This window comes from Numenius arquata, chromosome 10 (genome assembly GCF_964106895.1).
Source record: "Numenius arquata chromosome 10, bNumArq3.hap1.1, whole genome shotgun sequence".
NCBI classification, from domain to species: Eukaryota; Metazoa; Chordata; class Aves; order Charadriiformes; family Scolopacidae; genus Numenius; species Numenius arquata.
In genome coordinates, this window is record NC_133585.1 from 48,915,461 (window position 1) to 48,932,998 (window position 17,538).

The window sequence follows — 17,538 nt, forward strand, 5'->3', positions numbered from 1 at the left end:
GCTTAGTTCTGTAATGTTATCTCCATTCTCCTTTTTTTTTTTTTTGTTAAACAGCCAACTTGAATTGCTAATAATCACAAGCAATCCATGTGTAACTTCTGCCAACTTGAGAGTAGCAAAGGTAGAGTTAAAGTTTTTCTAAGGGTTAGCGGAACATTAATAATTTGTGCGGTGAAGCTTCACTGTTGCTGTTCTGCTGTGCTGAGCAGGTACCAAGAAATTTTAGTATTTGGAGGAAGGTTCCTCCTCTTAAAAGATCACTTGACTAATACAAGCAGGAGAAAAACCCTTCAATCAGTACAAAAAATTTATTTTTAAAGCATTCAGCTCAAATACATGTGATCAAATCTCTTTGACCATAGAAAATAAAAGTGTTTAAACATATACTTTAAGCCAAGCTTTAGCCCGCAAAGGATTTTCATAGTTAAATTTGAAACCCCTAGAAAACACATTAAGTACTGACACCACTAACAAGTGGTATGTATAGTGCCATAAAGAGGACTAAAAGAGAGCATAATGTTCCATAGAAATGGCACCCTTGACTTGTACATTGTGGAAAATTAAGTCAATTTAATGATGAAATAGTCAACCACAAGTTAAAGTATATTACAAGTTTACTTACTGCATGAGCACTGTTACCAGTCTTGTTTATGTCTGTCTTCCTCATTACTAGCCAAGATTGTTCAAGTCTTGGGCGAAATGGTTTGAAGTGGTTCTCCAGTTGAGTTCCCTAAATGCTTTCCACCCCCTTGATTCCTGTCCCCGAGCTACTGGAAAACACCGGGAAACTCAGCAGACAAAATTTCCCATAACAAGTTTCCTGTATAACTAGTTAAGAGCATTAGCTAAATAGTAGTATCACAATCGCCCTGGCAGTGGGACTGTAAACCCCAAGCTATTGTGAGCACAGATGGTGTTCTGTAACGCTAATTTGAAGTTAAACCTGTGTTTAGTAGGTACAATGTAGAGATATTAAACAGGTCTGACGGAGGGTATAGCAAGGCTAGGCGATTCTCTTGTTGAAGCTGGAGCTCAGCACACGACATTTCCAGAAACGCTGACACCCTCGGCCTCCAGTTCCAGCAGCCAGGACAATTTTCCCCCTGCTTTACACAATCTCTCATACAGGATCTTTTTGCCCAATGAACTGGCAAAACACCGATATCCTGCAGTCTCGGAGGGAAGGTATGGCAGAATTAGCAAGATTAATGCACAGCTACCACCTTCCCCCTCTTCCTCAGGTGAGTTTAGCCTGAAGAATGTTAATACAAATGCTCACGCTTAAAAAAAGGCAAGTGTCACCAGCTACACTGGAATTCACAAATTACTTAAGATTCTTCTTGAGAACTGAGTTAAGAATGCACCTAGTGACAATTACTGCATTTTTCTCTTTGGTTTTCAAATCTACATCTAGTTTATCCTCAGCAGTGGGCATGCTGCTTGGGGGAAATAAGTAGTCCTTTTCAGCAGGTAAGGTCGAGGTTCCTAAACCTGCAACTCAACTAGTAACTTCTGACCTTGAGGGATACTGTGGTTCTGACCCTGTTGACTTGAAAGCCAAAATCCACTGTATCCTGCAGAAAACATTTCCTCAAATGGCAGAGTTGTGCATGGATATTAAACCAAAAATCCACGCAAAATATGGCTGCAATTCAGGTTGTTTTTAAAATTAAATCAACGTTGCATACTCAGGACGGACGAGACACTGCTGAGTCAGCTGACAAAGCTTTCCTTGCCATTCTTTACCTGAACAGAAGGCAGAAAGATGAAGGAAACTAACCTATATAGTCCTAGTGGCAGTTTCTCCTCATTCCCAGGGGAGGGTCCTCTGCTAAAAGCACGCAGGCTGACAGCATTATCAAGGAAGTACGTGTCGATGTATAGTCTTCAGCTTTTATCCTTTATTATGTACACAGCAAAGAAGGCAGCATTTAGACACACGCATGGTGTGTTCCATCCATTCCATTCCATCCACAGCACACGCACGCACACACACAGCCTTAAAAAACAAAAAGTGTCGGTGATAAGGAACATATTATAAAGGTTGTGATCTTTATCTCTAAGCCCCTGAGCTTTTCCTTATAGTTAGGTGAAAAGGCAATGAACAAGTCTTTCCTTGCTCCGTAAGTGCTTTGTGCAACAATGTCCGTAGAGGTCATAAACAAGTCTTTCTGGGAGAAGCAACATGAGTGTCTTTTCTCCCACCTTCTCAGTCTCTTATCGCCATTTTTGCACCAAATAGTTTCCAGTTATGTTCAGTCGTCACAGTCAGCTAATATAGCTCTTGCTCCGGTGATTAAAAGTTAGGATCGGTTCTGCAGATTGCAAATGAAATGCAATCCCCGCTTTCTCTCAAGAGATGTCATCTCGGTGATCCTGCGGGACTAGAGAAGTTACCCGAATTCCGTGGGGACTGAAGAGGCACGGATGGAGAACTGGGGGACAGTTTTCTGGGGCTGCAGAGGTCGCCGTTGTGCAACTTCCACAGAAGTTCTTCATTTTCCATTGACAGGCGCTTGTTTACTTTTGACTCTTTCTCTAGCGACTCCTGTAGCACCGCTTGCTCCGTAGAAAGTTGCCTGCAAACGTGAGATTCACATCAGCACACACAGCCCAAGCTGGAGGCTACAGCACTGAACTGCATTGATAAAGAAAGGTTTGAAACTGCATAAACCCCTGCTGGGCTTATAACAATTAATTCCTTAAAAGGAGGATTTAGCATTTTCTCGTCCTTGCTGTATTTGAACTGGGAGCTTGCAGAAAGCAGGAGAAAGTCCCAATAAGAAATATTCCTAGAGACCAGAAAAAGCATCCGAAAAGCGAGACTTGTCCTACTTACAGTGGCAGATGCTTTTAAATGGCCACGCTGGAGCTCTTGGGCCTTGTTGCAGGCTCAGAAACTGCATTTCTTTTAGTTTCCTTCAGACTGGGAGAGTTTGCCCATCCATTTAAGCAACAGTGGAAGTTAGGAGAACCTCATACCCATTTTGTTCATGTTAAATATTGCTAAATAAAACACACTGGTCTTTTCACTGATCTAAACTGGGGACAAATCACTCGACTGAAGTGGTCATAAGTAAAACCAGGTTTAGCTCACAAGGCAGTAACACTTAAAGAGCCAATCTACAATAAGATGATATTTCCGAGTTGCTTTTTCTTTCCTGAAATACTGTTTTGGAGCACTGAAGAACAAACTGAGCCTTTACCCCCTTACAATCTGCTCCTGCTGCCTCTTCTACATAGGAGTGCACATTTGTAGAGATACAAGTGGGGAAGAAAGGGGCGAGTTCTTTTACGGAGTACCACAAAATCCCAGTCACTAATATTTACTCAGAATTTTCTTTCTTGTCACAGGAACACCTCCCCCTGGTTCATAAGAACACCTGAAAGTCAAGAGATATTATTTACCTTGAAAGCTCCATGTGTTTGTCCATCCGAGCTTTTAATTCTTCATTTTCTTGCTGAACCTTCTTCAGTTTATCCATTAAGATGGTGTTGTTCTCCAGCTTAGAAAGAAAGGTCACAGATTAAAATGAAACCCATACATGCAATCATCAAGATACTGACTACGCCATCAGACTTTCATAATCTGGAGTTTGCAGACCTCGTTGCGATAAGTGCAAAACCCAGAGTATTGTGAGACTGACTTGATATTGTGGCTTAATAATCCGTAATAGTCAAATAGATCCTACGTACCTTCCCCTTGCATAACGCTGGCATTTTGCCACTTGTGCCGATTAGATGCCAGCGAAGGAGGACTGGTTAAGGGACCTACTGGTTAACCAGCACGTTCTAGTAACTTCTGCCAGTGACAGGCAGCAGAAGACAGAGAAGACTGTCTAGAAATAACACGCTAGTGTGACAAACGCAAGAGCTCCCCTGCTTAAACAGCTCTCTCTGATTCCACTTCATTGCTGCAAGACGTCGCCAAAATTTAAGGAAAAACAGTGATTAAATGGTGGGATGGTCCAAGGGCTTCTACGCTGTGGCCAACGTCTGTCTGAGAAGACGAAGGTTTACTAGTAATTTACTCCTAATTGTAGACCAGGGCAACATACGCTGCTGTACGACACTGAACAACTGGCACAAATGTAGTCCTGTGTATCCAAACCTCATTCTGTACTTCCTCGTTAAAATCTTGCTTAAGCGAGTATTACAACAGCCATCAAAGGCCCCGCCCAGGATAAGGGCCCTGTCCTGCCACAAATAAGAGCACGCCATGTAATTACAAGTTCCGTCCCCAAAATTGCTTTTTCATGTGGAATTATGCAGAGATCAGGAGCAAATCCACACAGCTAAACAAGTAGCTTAAAGATAATAGCTGAAGTGATTGACCTAAGTTAATCAACTCTAGAGGAAAACAATTACTCCATCTCATATTCAAGCCCTTCTTGTTTAATTGGGATCATTTCCATGTTAATGTTTTCCTGACAGTGCAATTTGTCTTCCATAACACTCAAGTAAATGTAGCAGGTCAGGATTTTTTCTTTGGGGGGTGGAGGAGAAGAGAGGGAAGAGGAAAGGAAACACGGAAGAGGCTCCCAGATAACCCTGTACTAACTTCGCAACAGTTTATGCAAACCAGTAGCTGCCTTCAGAGGTTAAAAGGTCGTTCACAGTATCTGGTGATTCCTTCAACACCAGGCTGGATGGGGCTTTGAGCAACCTGGTCTGGCGGGAGGTGTCCCTGTCCATGGCAGGGGGTTGGAACTGGATGACCTTTAAGGTCCCTTCCAACCCAAACCGTTCCATGATTCCCCCTCCTTACGTTACAGCCCAATGCGGACAATTGTACCCACAACGTCAGCGTTTCCCATCATCATTTCATGTTTCCTTTTAAACCAAAAAAATTAATCCTTACCCATAAGACTGACCAGCCCGAGTTCATTATCAGAACAGAACTCGGACACACATTCCAAACCTGCCAGACCCCAGGGAAAACTCACCAGTTTTTCCATCTTCATTAGCTTTATATCCTGCTGATGGAGTTTCTCATTCTTGATCTCCAGCACCGCTTTCAAACTTTCCAGCTCCTGTTCCAGATACATAATATGCGGGTTTTTCTGAAAGATTTTCAACAGAGTTTGCTTAGTACCCGGAATTTCAGGAACAATTTAAGTGTTTCTTTGCTATTTAGGAAGAGCAAGAAAATAAATGCAGTAATGAAAGTTACTTGTTCTAAGTGAAATCAAATTGAACAGTTTAGAATAAATTTAAAAAAAAAAATAATCTGCTGCCACTTTCTCCTCTGCTTTTGTTTGCCCTGAGGTGTAGGTGGACAGTTGGAGTTTTCCTTAGAAGCTGTTGAGAAAACAGTGTATTCACAAACGTGAAAAACCCTTGTTGAGCCAAAGGAAGGCACTAAAGCTGTCACATCCAAACTTGTTTTGCGGGAGTGCCCAAAGCCTCCCTTTAAGGCTAGGAGTTCCAAAATTTATTTCATATTACTCATAACCCATCCCAAGAGGTAATTAGAGTAAACATCTGAAGCGTTTTCAGATGCTGGAGCAGTTCAAAAACCACCCAAAATTTAAAGCCATGAACTTGACTGTAGCTGATTTTCCCTGTTTTGAGTCTGAAGCTGTTTTTTCTGAAAAAGTTTTGGTTTTACATCCTTCTTAAAGCCCAGCAATGCAATTACACAAAATCTTGCGCTGCTGTACATCCATGACGTAGCTACCATACAGCAAGTTTGAACTTTATTTTTCCTTTTTTTTTTTTTGTTTTTTTCCAGGAGGTGGAGGGGAGAGGGGACAGGGCAGGGTGGGACCTGGTTTCCTCAGGGACGTCTTTTCCACAGTAAGGAACTGTTCAAACACCGCGGGGTACAACATATTCTCTGCATTTCAAAGGCAAAGTCACAGGCAAAAATAAGGAGAAATAAAGCAAGTCTCAGCCCATTTCCAGGTAGCCCAAGTGGAACACAAACAGAAATCAACCAATGATTAAGCCTGTTGTGTAACTAAGTTTATCTTTAAAAACAAACAAAACTTGTTTTAGCATATTTAGCAAGAATCCCGATGTACCGCGGTGAGGAGCGGCTTCGCTGCCGCACCAGAAACCCCGGTTTGTGTCCCACAGGGACAGAGCCAGTACATGTCTCAGGTAACCTCCGCATTTCACGCTCCTGCCTGCTGGTACCGACTGTGGCATTAGTGATTCTCCTTTAATTTCTACTTTTGAACAGAAGCCCACGTGAGAGCAGGGTGTGCTGTGCTGCCTCAGAGGAGGCAGCAGGCAATTTGAGCTTCATTCCCCCCTTTTGTGGCTTTACATGGAATCTGGGATCTAGCCAGAAAAGTGACCCTGAAAAGCCAAAGTGCAGCTTACAGTTTGTTCAAAATTTAATCTTTTTTTTCTTTTCCCTCCTCTGCCCCAGTGGTCTTAAAATGTCTTTATAAAGTTGAATCTGAGTCACTACATAGTAGAGCACAGAGCCAAATAAAAAGACCGAGAGGCCTAGATAAGGTTTTAGCCAAAAAGCTGGGAATATCAAGTGACGCTATCTAAACAGTACTGGAGAGTTGGAAATATGTGTCTGTGTTCAAAGGGCCAGTGGGAATTCTGATAGTGCGGAGGAATATACTGGGTCAAATCAGCATTAGAGAAGCCTCAAGCTTATGATGTCTCTTATGCTGTCAGGATCCAAAGTGCATTTGCAGCTACGTAAAGGCACTTGACTATTGCTCCTTTAAATTAAGCAACGTCTGAGCACGCCTGAGGAATACAGTTCGAGCTCCCAGTGCAGTGCACAGCACGTTCTCCTTGGTACCGTCTCTCCCAACCACAGCAACGCGCTGCGGGCGCAGATTCTTTTCGTGGCAGCTCTGTCCCGCCACAAGAATAAGCAGTAAGAGAGGAAAAAAACCACAAATTAAATTCCAGGGAAAACTAGGGCAACTTCTACTAGAAGGATCCTAAGTGAGTCTTTAAGCGTGGAATTTCTCCTTGTGGGATAAAGCAATACTCCTGGTATTCCAGTTATTTCCAGGTAAGCAGAAAGATAAGCATGCTTGTGTCTAACCCTCCCAGTGCATGAGAAACCTCTCTCAGAGGACGTTTCTAACCCAGGAGCGTCACTGATAGCAGCCTTGGGAGGAAAGGCAGGATGATTCTATGATTCTATGATATATCCGAAGGATAAATCAGCAATGAACATGCATCCATGTTTGAATAAACGCATTAAAGACTCAAGTAGGAGGGAGCTCCGTAGCAGCGAGGTGAGCCCACACTGATCATAGCGCCGTTAGAGCTTTTATCGACCCTCTAGAAGAAAGCTACGGTACAACTTCTGCGTACACAGAGGTCTTCAATTTAACTTTGGCTATAACTTGCGCCACTGGCTTAGATATTCAACGGCTTTATGGATTTGTAATGGTGAGGTTAATAAACAACATTGTAGAGATTGAGAAAATCTTCTGATAGGCGGGTCATTTACATGAAATATTAATAAGCCTGGGAGCCCTATCAGGCCTGACTGCAAACCTGTCTTATTATGCAATGAAACAAACCCAGGCTTACACCATCTGCTCATCTGCATTACTTTTGAGGATCAAGACTTACAAGATTGGCTTTTTCTTTGGCTATTTGTTTTTGCTCTTCTAACTTCAACTTCTCACTCAGAGAGTCGTTTTCATATTTCAATTCATTGATTTTTTTCTGAAATGAGAAGATACGGTGTAGTTAGGCCAAGACTTCAGTGCATGTCTCCAAACCGCCTCTGACGTTTTAGGCTGTTGCAGTGACCCCCAACCCTTAACAAACCTCCAGCAACTCCTGCTTCTCTTTGAAGGAATCTTCAAGCGACTTCCTCTCAGATTCATGGGCACTCTTGAGCTCTGCAAGAAATTATTTTTGCAGATTTTTAATACCGTGTAAGACATGAAACCTCTTTCTGAAAAGCAGCAGCAGCGCACAAAGCCAACCAATACACATACGCACAGACGCGGAGCCAATGAAACACGGAAAGAACATTTATCGTCAACTGATCCAAAGCATGTACAAGGCATCTGATTTATTGCTGCTTCAGATTTGTTGATTGCCCCCTCACATCCAGTTAGTTGGCATGTCAATTTTGAAAGCATTTGTCTACATGCAACAAATAGAAGAATTGAGCACAAGTGCCACGGCTGACAAAAGCTGGGTTTCCGAAGGGAAACACAGCAAAAATTCAAATTGTGGCTTCCAAAAACTTCCAGAAAATATTTCCTTTCCTACTTTGGAGATGCTGCGCAAAGGAGTTCACTCTGACTGCTGTGAAAGCGTCACCAGTTTTAACGATGGAAAAGTATCACTGGAAACTCGGCTGTCAGGTGGAGTCGGAGGGAGGATGGAAATCATCATCACTTAAATCAATGAGATGCAATGCCACTTACAACTGAGCGCACTCACCACCCCCTCCCTGAAAAACACCCTTTGCCCCACTCCCCTGTGAGCAGTGGGTGATATTTCTCAACGTTCCCCTTTCAGTCTGGAAAGCACACAACCCTGCTTATCCCCAATTTCAATTTTGAGGTGCTCCTTATAGGAAAAGGAAGGAATTCAGCCAACGTTTTTAAAAACAGCTGAGCACCAAGAAAAACGAAGTGGACATACTGATGAAAAAGTTTGAATATTTTCGTTTGCGACTGGCAGTAATACAGCGTGTGCAGCTGAATACAAAATACTTGCCTGAAAAAGAGGATTCATACTCCTTTTTCAGCTCCTTTACTTTTTCTGAGTGGCTGTTTTCAAGTTCCAGCTTAAAGTTTTCATGTGTGACATTTAAGTTGTCCACCTGCAATATAACAACATGATTATTTCTCCCCCTTACGTGTCAGCTTAACCCTCGTTTACAGTACCGTCCCAATGGCCTTACGCGGTACCTTGAGTACATTTTCAGTGGTCTAGGCACCACTGAACAGATGGCCACAGGAGAAGCTGCGCCACATCCAACGCTTCATAGATGCGAACGTGGCGAGCTGCAAGGCATCGTATGTGTCTGTGGCACACACGGAGCTGCTGCAGAGCAGGGTCAGTGGCCAGTGGTGGTTCTGTAAATCTTAAAACTGCCTCAAATATCCAGGGGAGCTCTAAAAGTCATTGAAGTTTGCAGAGCATGAGGAACCTCCGCCACATTTAAATACAAGCTTAACATCTGGGCAGCTTAGGGTAGTAATATTGTTATAGTGGAGTTTCACATTAACGGCATTATTAGCAAACCCCAGGATTCTCTGAAGGCTCGTTTGTAGCAGAAAGCAATTGCTAGAGAATTTTTCTACTCCAAACGTTACAAACCTGCTCCTGGAGCTGCGCTTTGTACTTTTCAGCTTCTTCAATGCAGGTACTTTGGAGTTTCTCACATTCCGCCGTGTAGAACTGTTTCAGCCTCTCCTCCAGCTCAGCTAAATCATTGCGATGCTGCTGGTGTAACTTCTGCAAAAACCCTTCATAAGCAGCCTGCAGTTCGTTCCTGTCTCTCTCCAACTTCTCACAAGCTGCAGAAGTGCTTACTGAAGGGGTCAAAAGAAAAAAAAAGAAAAAAAAAGTAATTGGTGAAATTAGTGTTCAACTTGAACCATCTTCGTTACAAGGATTAAGGACAGTGAACACTCTGCACAGCAACATGGTTATACAAAAGCAAATATAATTTATCCATGAAATAAGCACAATGTGTCCAAGGACACGTGAAAAGATCTTTGTAAAAATATCAGATTCAGTGTTTCTTACGCTGAGGATTAAGCCAGGAACCCATATAGAAAGCACAAACGTGACAGTTTGTCATGACACAGAAGAATGAATGTCTCACCGGAGACACTGGAGTGCTCCAATAAAAAAAATTAATTGGATTTGCTACTTCACCTAATTTGATCCCATTCCAGCAGCGTATTTCTCAGAGTGCTTCACTTTTTGATATATAAACCACTTAGCTAAATTTGAAAGTCTTAACATGCTGAAGACCACACTCAGCCGTGCAGCAGAGAAGCAATTCCAGCCTGACACCGACTGCCCGACGCAGAACCGCCCATCTCCCGACGTACGGCTAATTGGCATGTGCCCAAGATACTTAAATACGCAAGATAAAGAGTAGTTTCAGGCAGAAAGTGCAAAATATTACGAAAACTGAAAGAATTGCTATGTAATACTTCTTATATTAACACAGGTCAGCTAAGAAGACTGCCTAGGTTTGTCTCCTCAGATTTACAGCAGATTAAAAGGCAAAGCAGGAGTTAGTAACTGGTACCGTTGAGTCTGAAATTGAGCATTCCCAGCTCCGGCCAGACAGGCCCCAACAGGAGGGGTCATTTCCCACTGTCCATACGAGCGGAGCAAGCGCCTTCCGCAGCTCCAGCTGCACCCGGAGCCTGGGAGCAGGTGGAACGGGACCTCTCACACAGGCCTGCGGTCACTGACCTTCAGCAAAGCTGCTTCCCTACAGACTCCAGTGCTTTGGTTTAAAATACTCTTAGTCAGGTGAGCGTCTACTTAAGAGAATAATCAACTAAAAGGTTAACTTTTGGATCGTCAATCAAATACAGAAGAGTCCTGTGTACACCTTATGGCAGCTTGGCACACTGCCCAAACAGTATAAATATAAACTCGATGTAAAAGCAGGGGAAAATTTGAGGATTTTTGTACAGGAAATTCTCATCACAGCTGTGTTTGAGCCCTAAGATACACAAATTACAGTGTCTTCGGGGACGGATTCCCAGAGCAGCGCTTGGGCTGGGCTCTGGGGCGGGATCCCTCTGTGCTGCAGCTCATGGAGAGCAAGCGAGGAACTCCACGGATGATAAAAGAGAGCGCAGGTAAGGGAACTAAAGAAGTCCTGGCCCTGCTGCCATCGCTTGGGACCTGCAGCTGAACTAGAAAGTGCCAGAGAGAGCGCGGTACTGCGCGGAAATCAATCTGTGTCTACCTGAATTAGTGTTAATTAACTGAGCTTCGCCCCGCGCTAGGTCTGTGTGAAGGATCTGCTGATCGGGACAGGTTTAAGCTGAGATGTCCCAGGACCGGCAATGATGCAGCCAACAGTTTAACTAACACGTACCCCAGCATTCTCTGCAACCCAAGCAGGTTTCGCCGTTTTCTACACTTTCTATGCCGCTAGCAAGAAAGATTTTTATTTCCCTATCTTTATTCCTTCCACAGACTTCTGTAACCGCTTCCTTTGGAAAGGAAACGGAAAACTGGCATTCACACTTCTATCACATCACACTGGCGCAAAGTTATTGAATACATACGCTCGTGTTATCACGTTTTTGGGGAAGAGGAACCATCACAGGTAGGGGACATCATTTTGTAACGCAAAGACCCCGGCAACGAGGCAACGGGAGACATTACACAGCCAACGGCACGCGGAACGGATCTGAGCACCTAGAGCAGAGTAAGGGGGTACAGCTGAGAGGCAGGCAACTCCCACGCCTCATTTGAGATAACCGCAGCAAAATGCTTCAAATGATCCACTTCCTTTAGAACCAGCCATCCAATTCTTTATTTGTAAGGCCGGAGCCATTCGTTTGCCTCCGTTTAGCTGCAGGAATGTGCTGCCTGTCATTGTCTTATCTTTAAATGTCAGCACGCACGGCTTCAGATGATGCAGAACGCCGCAGAAAGGAAAAAAAGCAAATAGCAAACCACGCCTTTGTCAAAGAAAACAAGACACATCAGCTCTCGTCCAGCCAGTTTGCAGTTCAGATTTATGAGAAGACTAACGTTACAACGGCAAACACAGACTTTTTAAACTCGCACTGGCAGTTGAAGGTTGTGTTGCCTTGAAGGCAACGTCTGGCCTCTGCGAAGCTGGAGGCTGTGACGCTTCCTCGCAGGTGGCAGGCCTGACTTGAATCCCTGCCATCCAAACCGGGAGCAGAACCACCACACCACCAGCGAGCTCCCGGTATCACGGTGGTGCAAGAACCTGCGCGGGTGAAGCTTCAGCAAAAGCACTGACTGAAGAACTGTTGATTTGAAATTACGAGAAGCCCCGTAAACCAAAGTTTGGCTCCATATTCAAGATTCAAGTGACTGCAGCAGTGTCAAGTATTTTGCACAGCCCTATCCATCTCCAGAACGAATCATCTAATTTATGACTGTACACTGCCTTGTTTTAAGAAAGGGACAAGCCACGAAAAAGGCAACTAATTCCTTAATTTTGCCACTCGTCCACTGCAAGGGGCTGCTGCAGAACTCCTCACTGACCAAACCTGATGATTACTCAAGGGTTTTCTCATTGAGATGGTGCTTAATTTCCAAGAAAAATTTCTAACTGGAACATGAGCTCTTCCAGCAGCACCCACAAAACCTCTATTTTGACCCCTCATCCACTTCAGAGACACCTGAAGGTCATGCTTCAGAGTTTTAGTACACAACTCTGCGCTTCCTCTCCCTTCTTACAGTGCTTCCCTCTGCAATCCCACGCCTTCGTTATGCCACGCGCTATGAGCACAGACCTTGGGGCAAGAAAACAGCAGGAGACAAGAAGTCCAACAGCATCTGAGAGAAAAATCAAGCCATAGAGATGAAAAGATGCGCTATCATCTGTCCCTTCAGCTTGTTCAATCTCACCTGTAACACTACACAGTTTCAGGACAGAGCACACGGGATGGTGTATTTGGCCACCAGAAGCAAGATTTGCTTCTTTATTCAAATAGCAAAGCCATTAATAGTTGTCCCCCACTTGGTTGTCCCGGCCTCTCCTCCCAATCATACAACACTCTCTCTCTGGGTTATTACAACAGGGAGCAAGATTAATCTGTATTTTTAAGCTTCTTAACACCTGTTTCTAATAAACTAAGAGCTCGGTTTATTGGGCAGAACCATGACCTCTGGCTATCACAGGAAGCTTCTGGGATTTGGTAAGAGCGTATCTTCAGATCAGAAATGCTGGTTTTGACATGTAAAATTAACATCCATATGTAGTCGTTAACGATGGCCACTTGCATCTTGGGTATTTCGCTGCAAAGCTTTGTACGTGCCAAAACCGTAAAACAAATCTCTGCAGAGCAGAAGCGTGGAGAATGGGGCACGAGGCAACTCCCTGCACTACTGCCAACGGCAGGAGATCCAAACCACGTCAACAGCAGTGCCAGCCGAGGGAGAGGACCACAGAAGTTGCCTCAGCATCCCCAAGAAATCTATTTCATATTTCTCAAGTAGCCAAGAGATAAGACCTTACAATTGTGCAACATCTTCTTACAAAATTTAGTTTTTAGTTCTTCTAATTATAAAACAATTCATCATCCAATTCAGTCCTGGCTGAACTGCTTACATAAAAACAGTTTGCATTTACAGTACCCTAAAAGTCACCATAACCATAGCTCTAAGAAGATAAAACAATAGATTTTTGGTTGGTGGGTTTTTTGGTTTGTTTTTTTTTTTTGTTTGGGTTTGTTTGTTCTTTGTTTTTTGTTTTTTTTTTTTTTTTTTTTTTAATCCTGAATTAAATTGTTTTGAAACAACAATTATCTTCATAGAATTGTCCAAATCACTCCCTGGTCTAGTTATGATTTACGAAAAGCCGTCAGACTGTCTGAAATTTTGAAACAGAGGTCACTAGGACAGAAAACCAGCAGCATTTCGAGAGATGGGGGGGATGTGAAAAGGGGACAATTACCAGAAAACATCAAATATTTAGCACGGTGTTATGTCACAGCTCGTAACACTTCATTGCTCTAACTTTGTATTTCACACTGCAAGATCCACTCTGTATGTTCTGGTGATCACTAAGTCTGCTGGAGACACAAAGGCTCGTTTCCTTCTCCATGGAATTTTTTCTTTAAAAAAAACCCTGTTATCTAATAATTAATTCCTGGTTTTGGCAGATTCTCAGTATCGGAAATTCTTCCACCCAAACATGCTTTCAAGTTTATGACCAACTTGGTGGTGCTTCTGTAACGAGACTAATGGTACAGGATGTGGAGCCACATTTCATATTTTTGTTCTTGGGCAAGTTGTAACGAGGTGGGTAGACCAAAAAAGGATGCTCTGAGCTGCACTGAAGTGGGTCTGGCTGAACACCTGAATGCTTCACACGTGTATCTGCCAGGACGTAAGTTCCTGTCCTCTACTGCTGCCAACACCACAGCGTCAGCAGGCAGGCAAGCGTTCCACTCGTGGCAAGTCAGGCCCTGCCCCAAATAATTCACAGAATCATAGAATGGTTTGGGTTGGAAGGGACCTTTAAGATCATCCAGTTCCAACCCCCCTGCCATGGGGCAGGGACACCTCCCACCAGACCAGGTTGCTCAAAGCCCCGTCCAGCCTGGCCTTGAACCCCTCCAGGGATGGGGCAGCCACAGCTTCTCTGGGCAACCTGTTCCTGTGTCTCACCACCCTCACAGGAAAGAATTTCTTCCTGAGATCTAATCTAAATCTCCCCTCCTTCAGTTTAAAACCATTACCCCTCATCCTATGGCTCCACTCCCTGATCAAGAGTCCCTCCCCATCTCTCCTGTAGCCCCTTTAGGGACTGAAAGGTGCTCTAAGGTCTCCCTGGAGCCTTCTCTTCTCCAGGCTGAACAACCCCAACTCTCTCAGCCTGTCCTCATAACTGATAGAAACATCTACCTACTATTCAGTATTTTTTAAAGACCACCAACACCTGAAAACCAATTCACATTCACTCCATCTCTCCCGAAAACACAATAGTCTTTTTTTTATCCCAACCTCCGCAATATTTTAAAGGTCACTTTATTAATAAAAAAATAGCATGAAGGTATTTTGAAGAAAATATCAGCTGCAACGCAGCAAGCGGAGGGGAGAGAGAAGGGCCCAGGTTTGGCTGTGCAGGACACAGGAAGCCTCTCCATCCCACTGAAACCAGCTCAGGAGCGGGGATTTTCTGAGCCAGCCCCACGCCTGCTGGTCTGCAGCCGGGCTGAGCTGCATCACCTCCAGCGTGGCCATAAAAAGAGACTCCCAAACGATCTGGAACGAAATTAACTCGGAGGAGCAGTTTCGTACCTCTGAAGAAATATGCAGCTCTTGCAATTTCTACTTACATAATTAAACAGGAAACTAGGAATAATTTACACGCTGGCTTGCATCTTAATAAGAAGGGAAACTGGTGACAGACAGGGCAATCCCTACCTGCTCCAGGCTCCCAGAAACGAGGACTCTACATTCAAACCACGAAGTTTAGCCTTTGTGGTTGGAGATCTTAAGGAAACCCGAGTTCAGAACCTGACCGTTAATGAATTTGAACTCCTCTGGAAAAGCCCATCCCCAAACACACCATCCCCACCAATCCTGGCAGGCACTTCCAGCAGAAAGTGGTGTCTGGGACCCATCCTCTCCACACTCTGCACAGCCAGAGACAGGTTCTGGGACCTTTAACGCATATTTAAATCATAAGCTGTTTTGGTAGGAAGGGCCATAACAGAATAACCCAGCAAAACAGACGATTTGACAGCGAGGCAGCTGGTTTTTGCAAGGTAAATCAAGGAGCTCAGGATTAAACTTCAAAGCGAGAAATGGAGGAGTCCAAGCTGCACAGGCTGGGAGCTGCAGGAGACTCCACCTTCCTCTCAAAGTCACCAACACGCGGGGACCAGACCGCACCGAGCTGGGCTCACCCGGGTCCCCCTCCTGGGCTGTCCCTTCCCAGACTGCAAACCCACCGGCTAAAAGCACGGCAGCTGGGACCCCACAGAACACGTGCACGCGTCCACAGGGCCAAGGTAAGAGTCAAACTGTACTTAACTTCCCGAGCCTAGATCATACCGTGAATCAGGACTCCCAGTCCTTGCGTCAAAATAGCCTATGGAAATCTTAAGTTCAGCTATATCCATTTAGCAGCGGCAACAGAAAGCTGATTAGCAGGTGTGTATTTAAACAGATTATTTTCAGCTGAGGCTACTGTTGATTTTCTCACACCTTGTCAACAGATGAGGTCTGGCTGCTTTATTTTAATTATTTTTTTAACTTTTCTTTTAAAAAAAATAATCGTTTTAAAGCCAGGTAGAATTGCAGACCTGAGTAGTTATTAATTTCTGTGATTAAATCCCCTCCCTTTGCAGGCTGAGGAGAGCAGCACAGAGAGGCCAGAGGCGTGACGTGGGCGACACAAAGGAGCCGCGTGAAGATAAATGCTTCAGTGAAACCACGGCCTGGAAACCTCACAAAGGGGAGCGAGCCCGAGGCTGCCGTTCGGATGCTCCTGCGGAGGGAAGGGCTGACGGCCTCATCCCGCAGCACGCCGGCCACCGTCCCCTCTGACAGCTCTGAGCACTGGGGCATCACGGATCCATCAGGTTCGGTCACGTTTGAAGTTGGTTTTTCTTTTCTAGTTATCAACCTACCGAATGGCGTACTCTTGCAACGGGAGTCCCTCATATGAGCTCAGCAGGGTGTTAGTCAAAGCAGGGGGGTAACAAGTTTACGGGAAGCTCATTTAAGAGTGAGGCACTTAAGAAGACCTAAGCTTTCAACAAAACAAAACCAAACCCCCCCCAAAAAAACCCACCAAACTACCACCACAAAGTAGTAATGGGCAAAAGTGCCAGCCAGCTTTTGGTCTGCCCGTCTGAGATGAGTTTTGCCTTTCCTGAGGAGCGACAAACAGAACCTAGGTTGATAAAGGAAAAATAACATCGAAGATGCAGGCACAGGGAAGAACAGAGACTGCTTTGCTCTGACAGCAGCTCTTCTTAAGTCATTTCCACGATAAGGTAAACAAATGGGTTTGCCCACGTCACACGTATGTACATAAAAAAATAGATAAGTCTCATTTATATTATTTATAACACAACTTTCTAAGAATGCCAGAAACTCATTCCCCACTGAAACTCTAATCTTGTTGCTGTCGCTACAGGGTGACAGAAGTGCCGCTGCAGCTGATGGGGGACACAACCTTCCACCCTTCTGCTCCTTCCCCTTTCTCTGCTCCTTCTGCCACAGGCTGAGCCAGGCCCTGTGGCTTTGGCAAAACAGCACTTGGAGCCACTAGTCTTCAGCTGGCAGAGGTCCCCGGGCACAGAGCAGTGCCAGCACAGGGCAGGACAGGGGGACTGAGGAAGGACAGGCTCTCTCAAAGCCAGCCCCTACTCAGACCTGCCCAAAACAACTGCAAAACCATAACCCAGGCGCTGCATCAGGAAGAAGGTGAAAAGCGGCAGCTCCACAGATGCCAGACTGCACCACGCTCGAGAAAAGCCTCAGCTTTCCGGTACTACGCTTCCAAGAAAGAAAATGCCACATGTTTCTGTAGTGTCTTTGGTGCTCTCTCTGTCTAGTTACGCTGCGAGGCTGTCTCTGCCTGCCATACTCCCCATTCACACGTTTGCAGTTTTATGCATCGTCAAGTAAAGCTCCCAGAAAGCTGCATTCTAACATGGGATCATACAATGGTTCGGGTTGGAAGGGACCTTAAAGACCATCTAGTTCCAACCCCCCTGCTATGGGCAGGGACACCTCCCACCAGACCAGGTTGCTCAAAGCCCCATCCAGCCTGGCCTTGAACCCCTCCAGGGATGGGGCAACCACAGCTTCTCCGGGCAACCTGTTCCAGTGCCTCGCAGGAAAGAATTTCTTCCTTCTACCTAATCTAAACCTCCCCTC

General features: G+C 44.7%; 1 protein-coding gene across 5 annotated transcripts in view; it reads right to left on the minus strand.

The window, feature by feature from the left end:
• Window positions 1–291: 291 nt before the first annotated feature.
• MTUS1 (microtubule associated scaffold protein 1) overlaps window positions 292–17,538 on the minus strand; it is a 94,413-nt gene continuing 77,166 nt past the window's right edge. For all 5 annotated transcript variants that reach the window (XM_074155326.1, XM_074155327.1, XM_074155325.1 and 2 more), the window contains 7 exons: window positions 9,277–9,491; window positions 8,671–8,776; window positions 7,765–7,838; window positions 7,564–7,659; window positions 4,947–5,063; window positions 3,409–3,506; window positions 292–2,579 (listed from right to left, as the gene is read on the minus strand). In XM_074155326.1, the coding sequence (XP_074011427.1) occupies window positions 2,363–2,579; window positions 3,409–3,506; window positions 4,947–5,063; window positions 7,564–7,659; window positions 7,765–7,838; window positions 8,671–8,776; window positions 9,277–9,491 (923 nt within the window). In that variant the 3' untranslated portion in view covers window positions 292–2,362. The remainder of the gene's footprint in view (window positions 2,580–3,408; window positions 3,507–4,946; window positions 5,064–7,563; window positions 7,660–7,764; window positions 7,839–8,670; window positions 8,777–9,276; window positions 9,492–17,538) is intronic.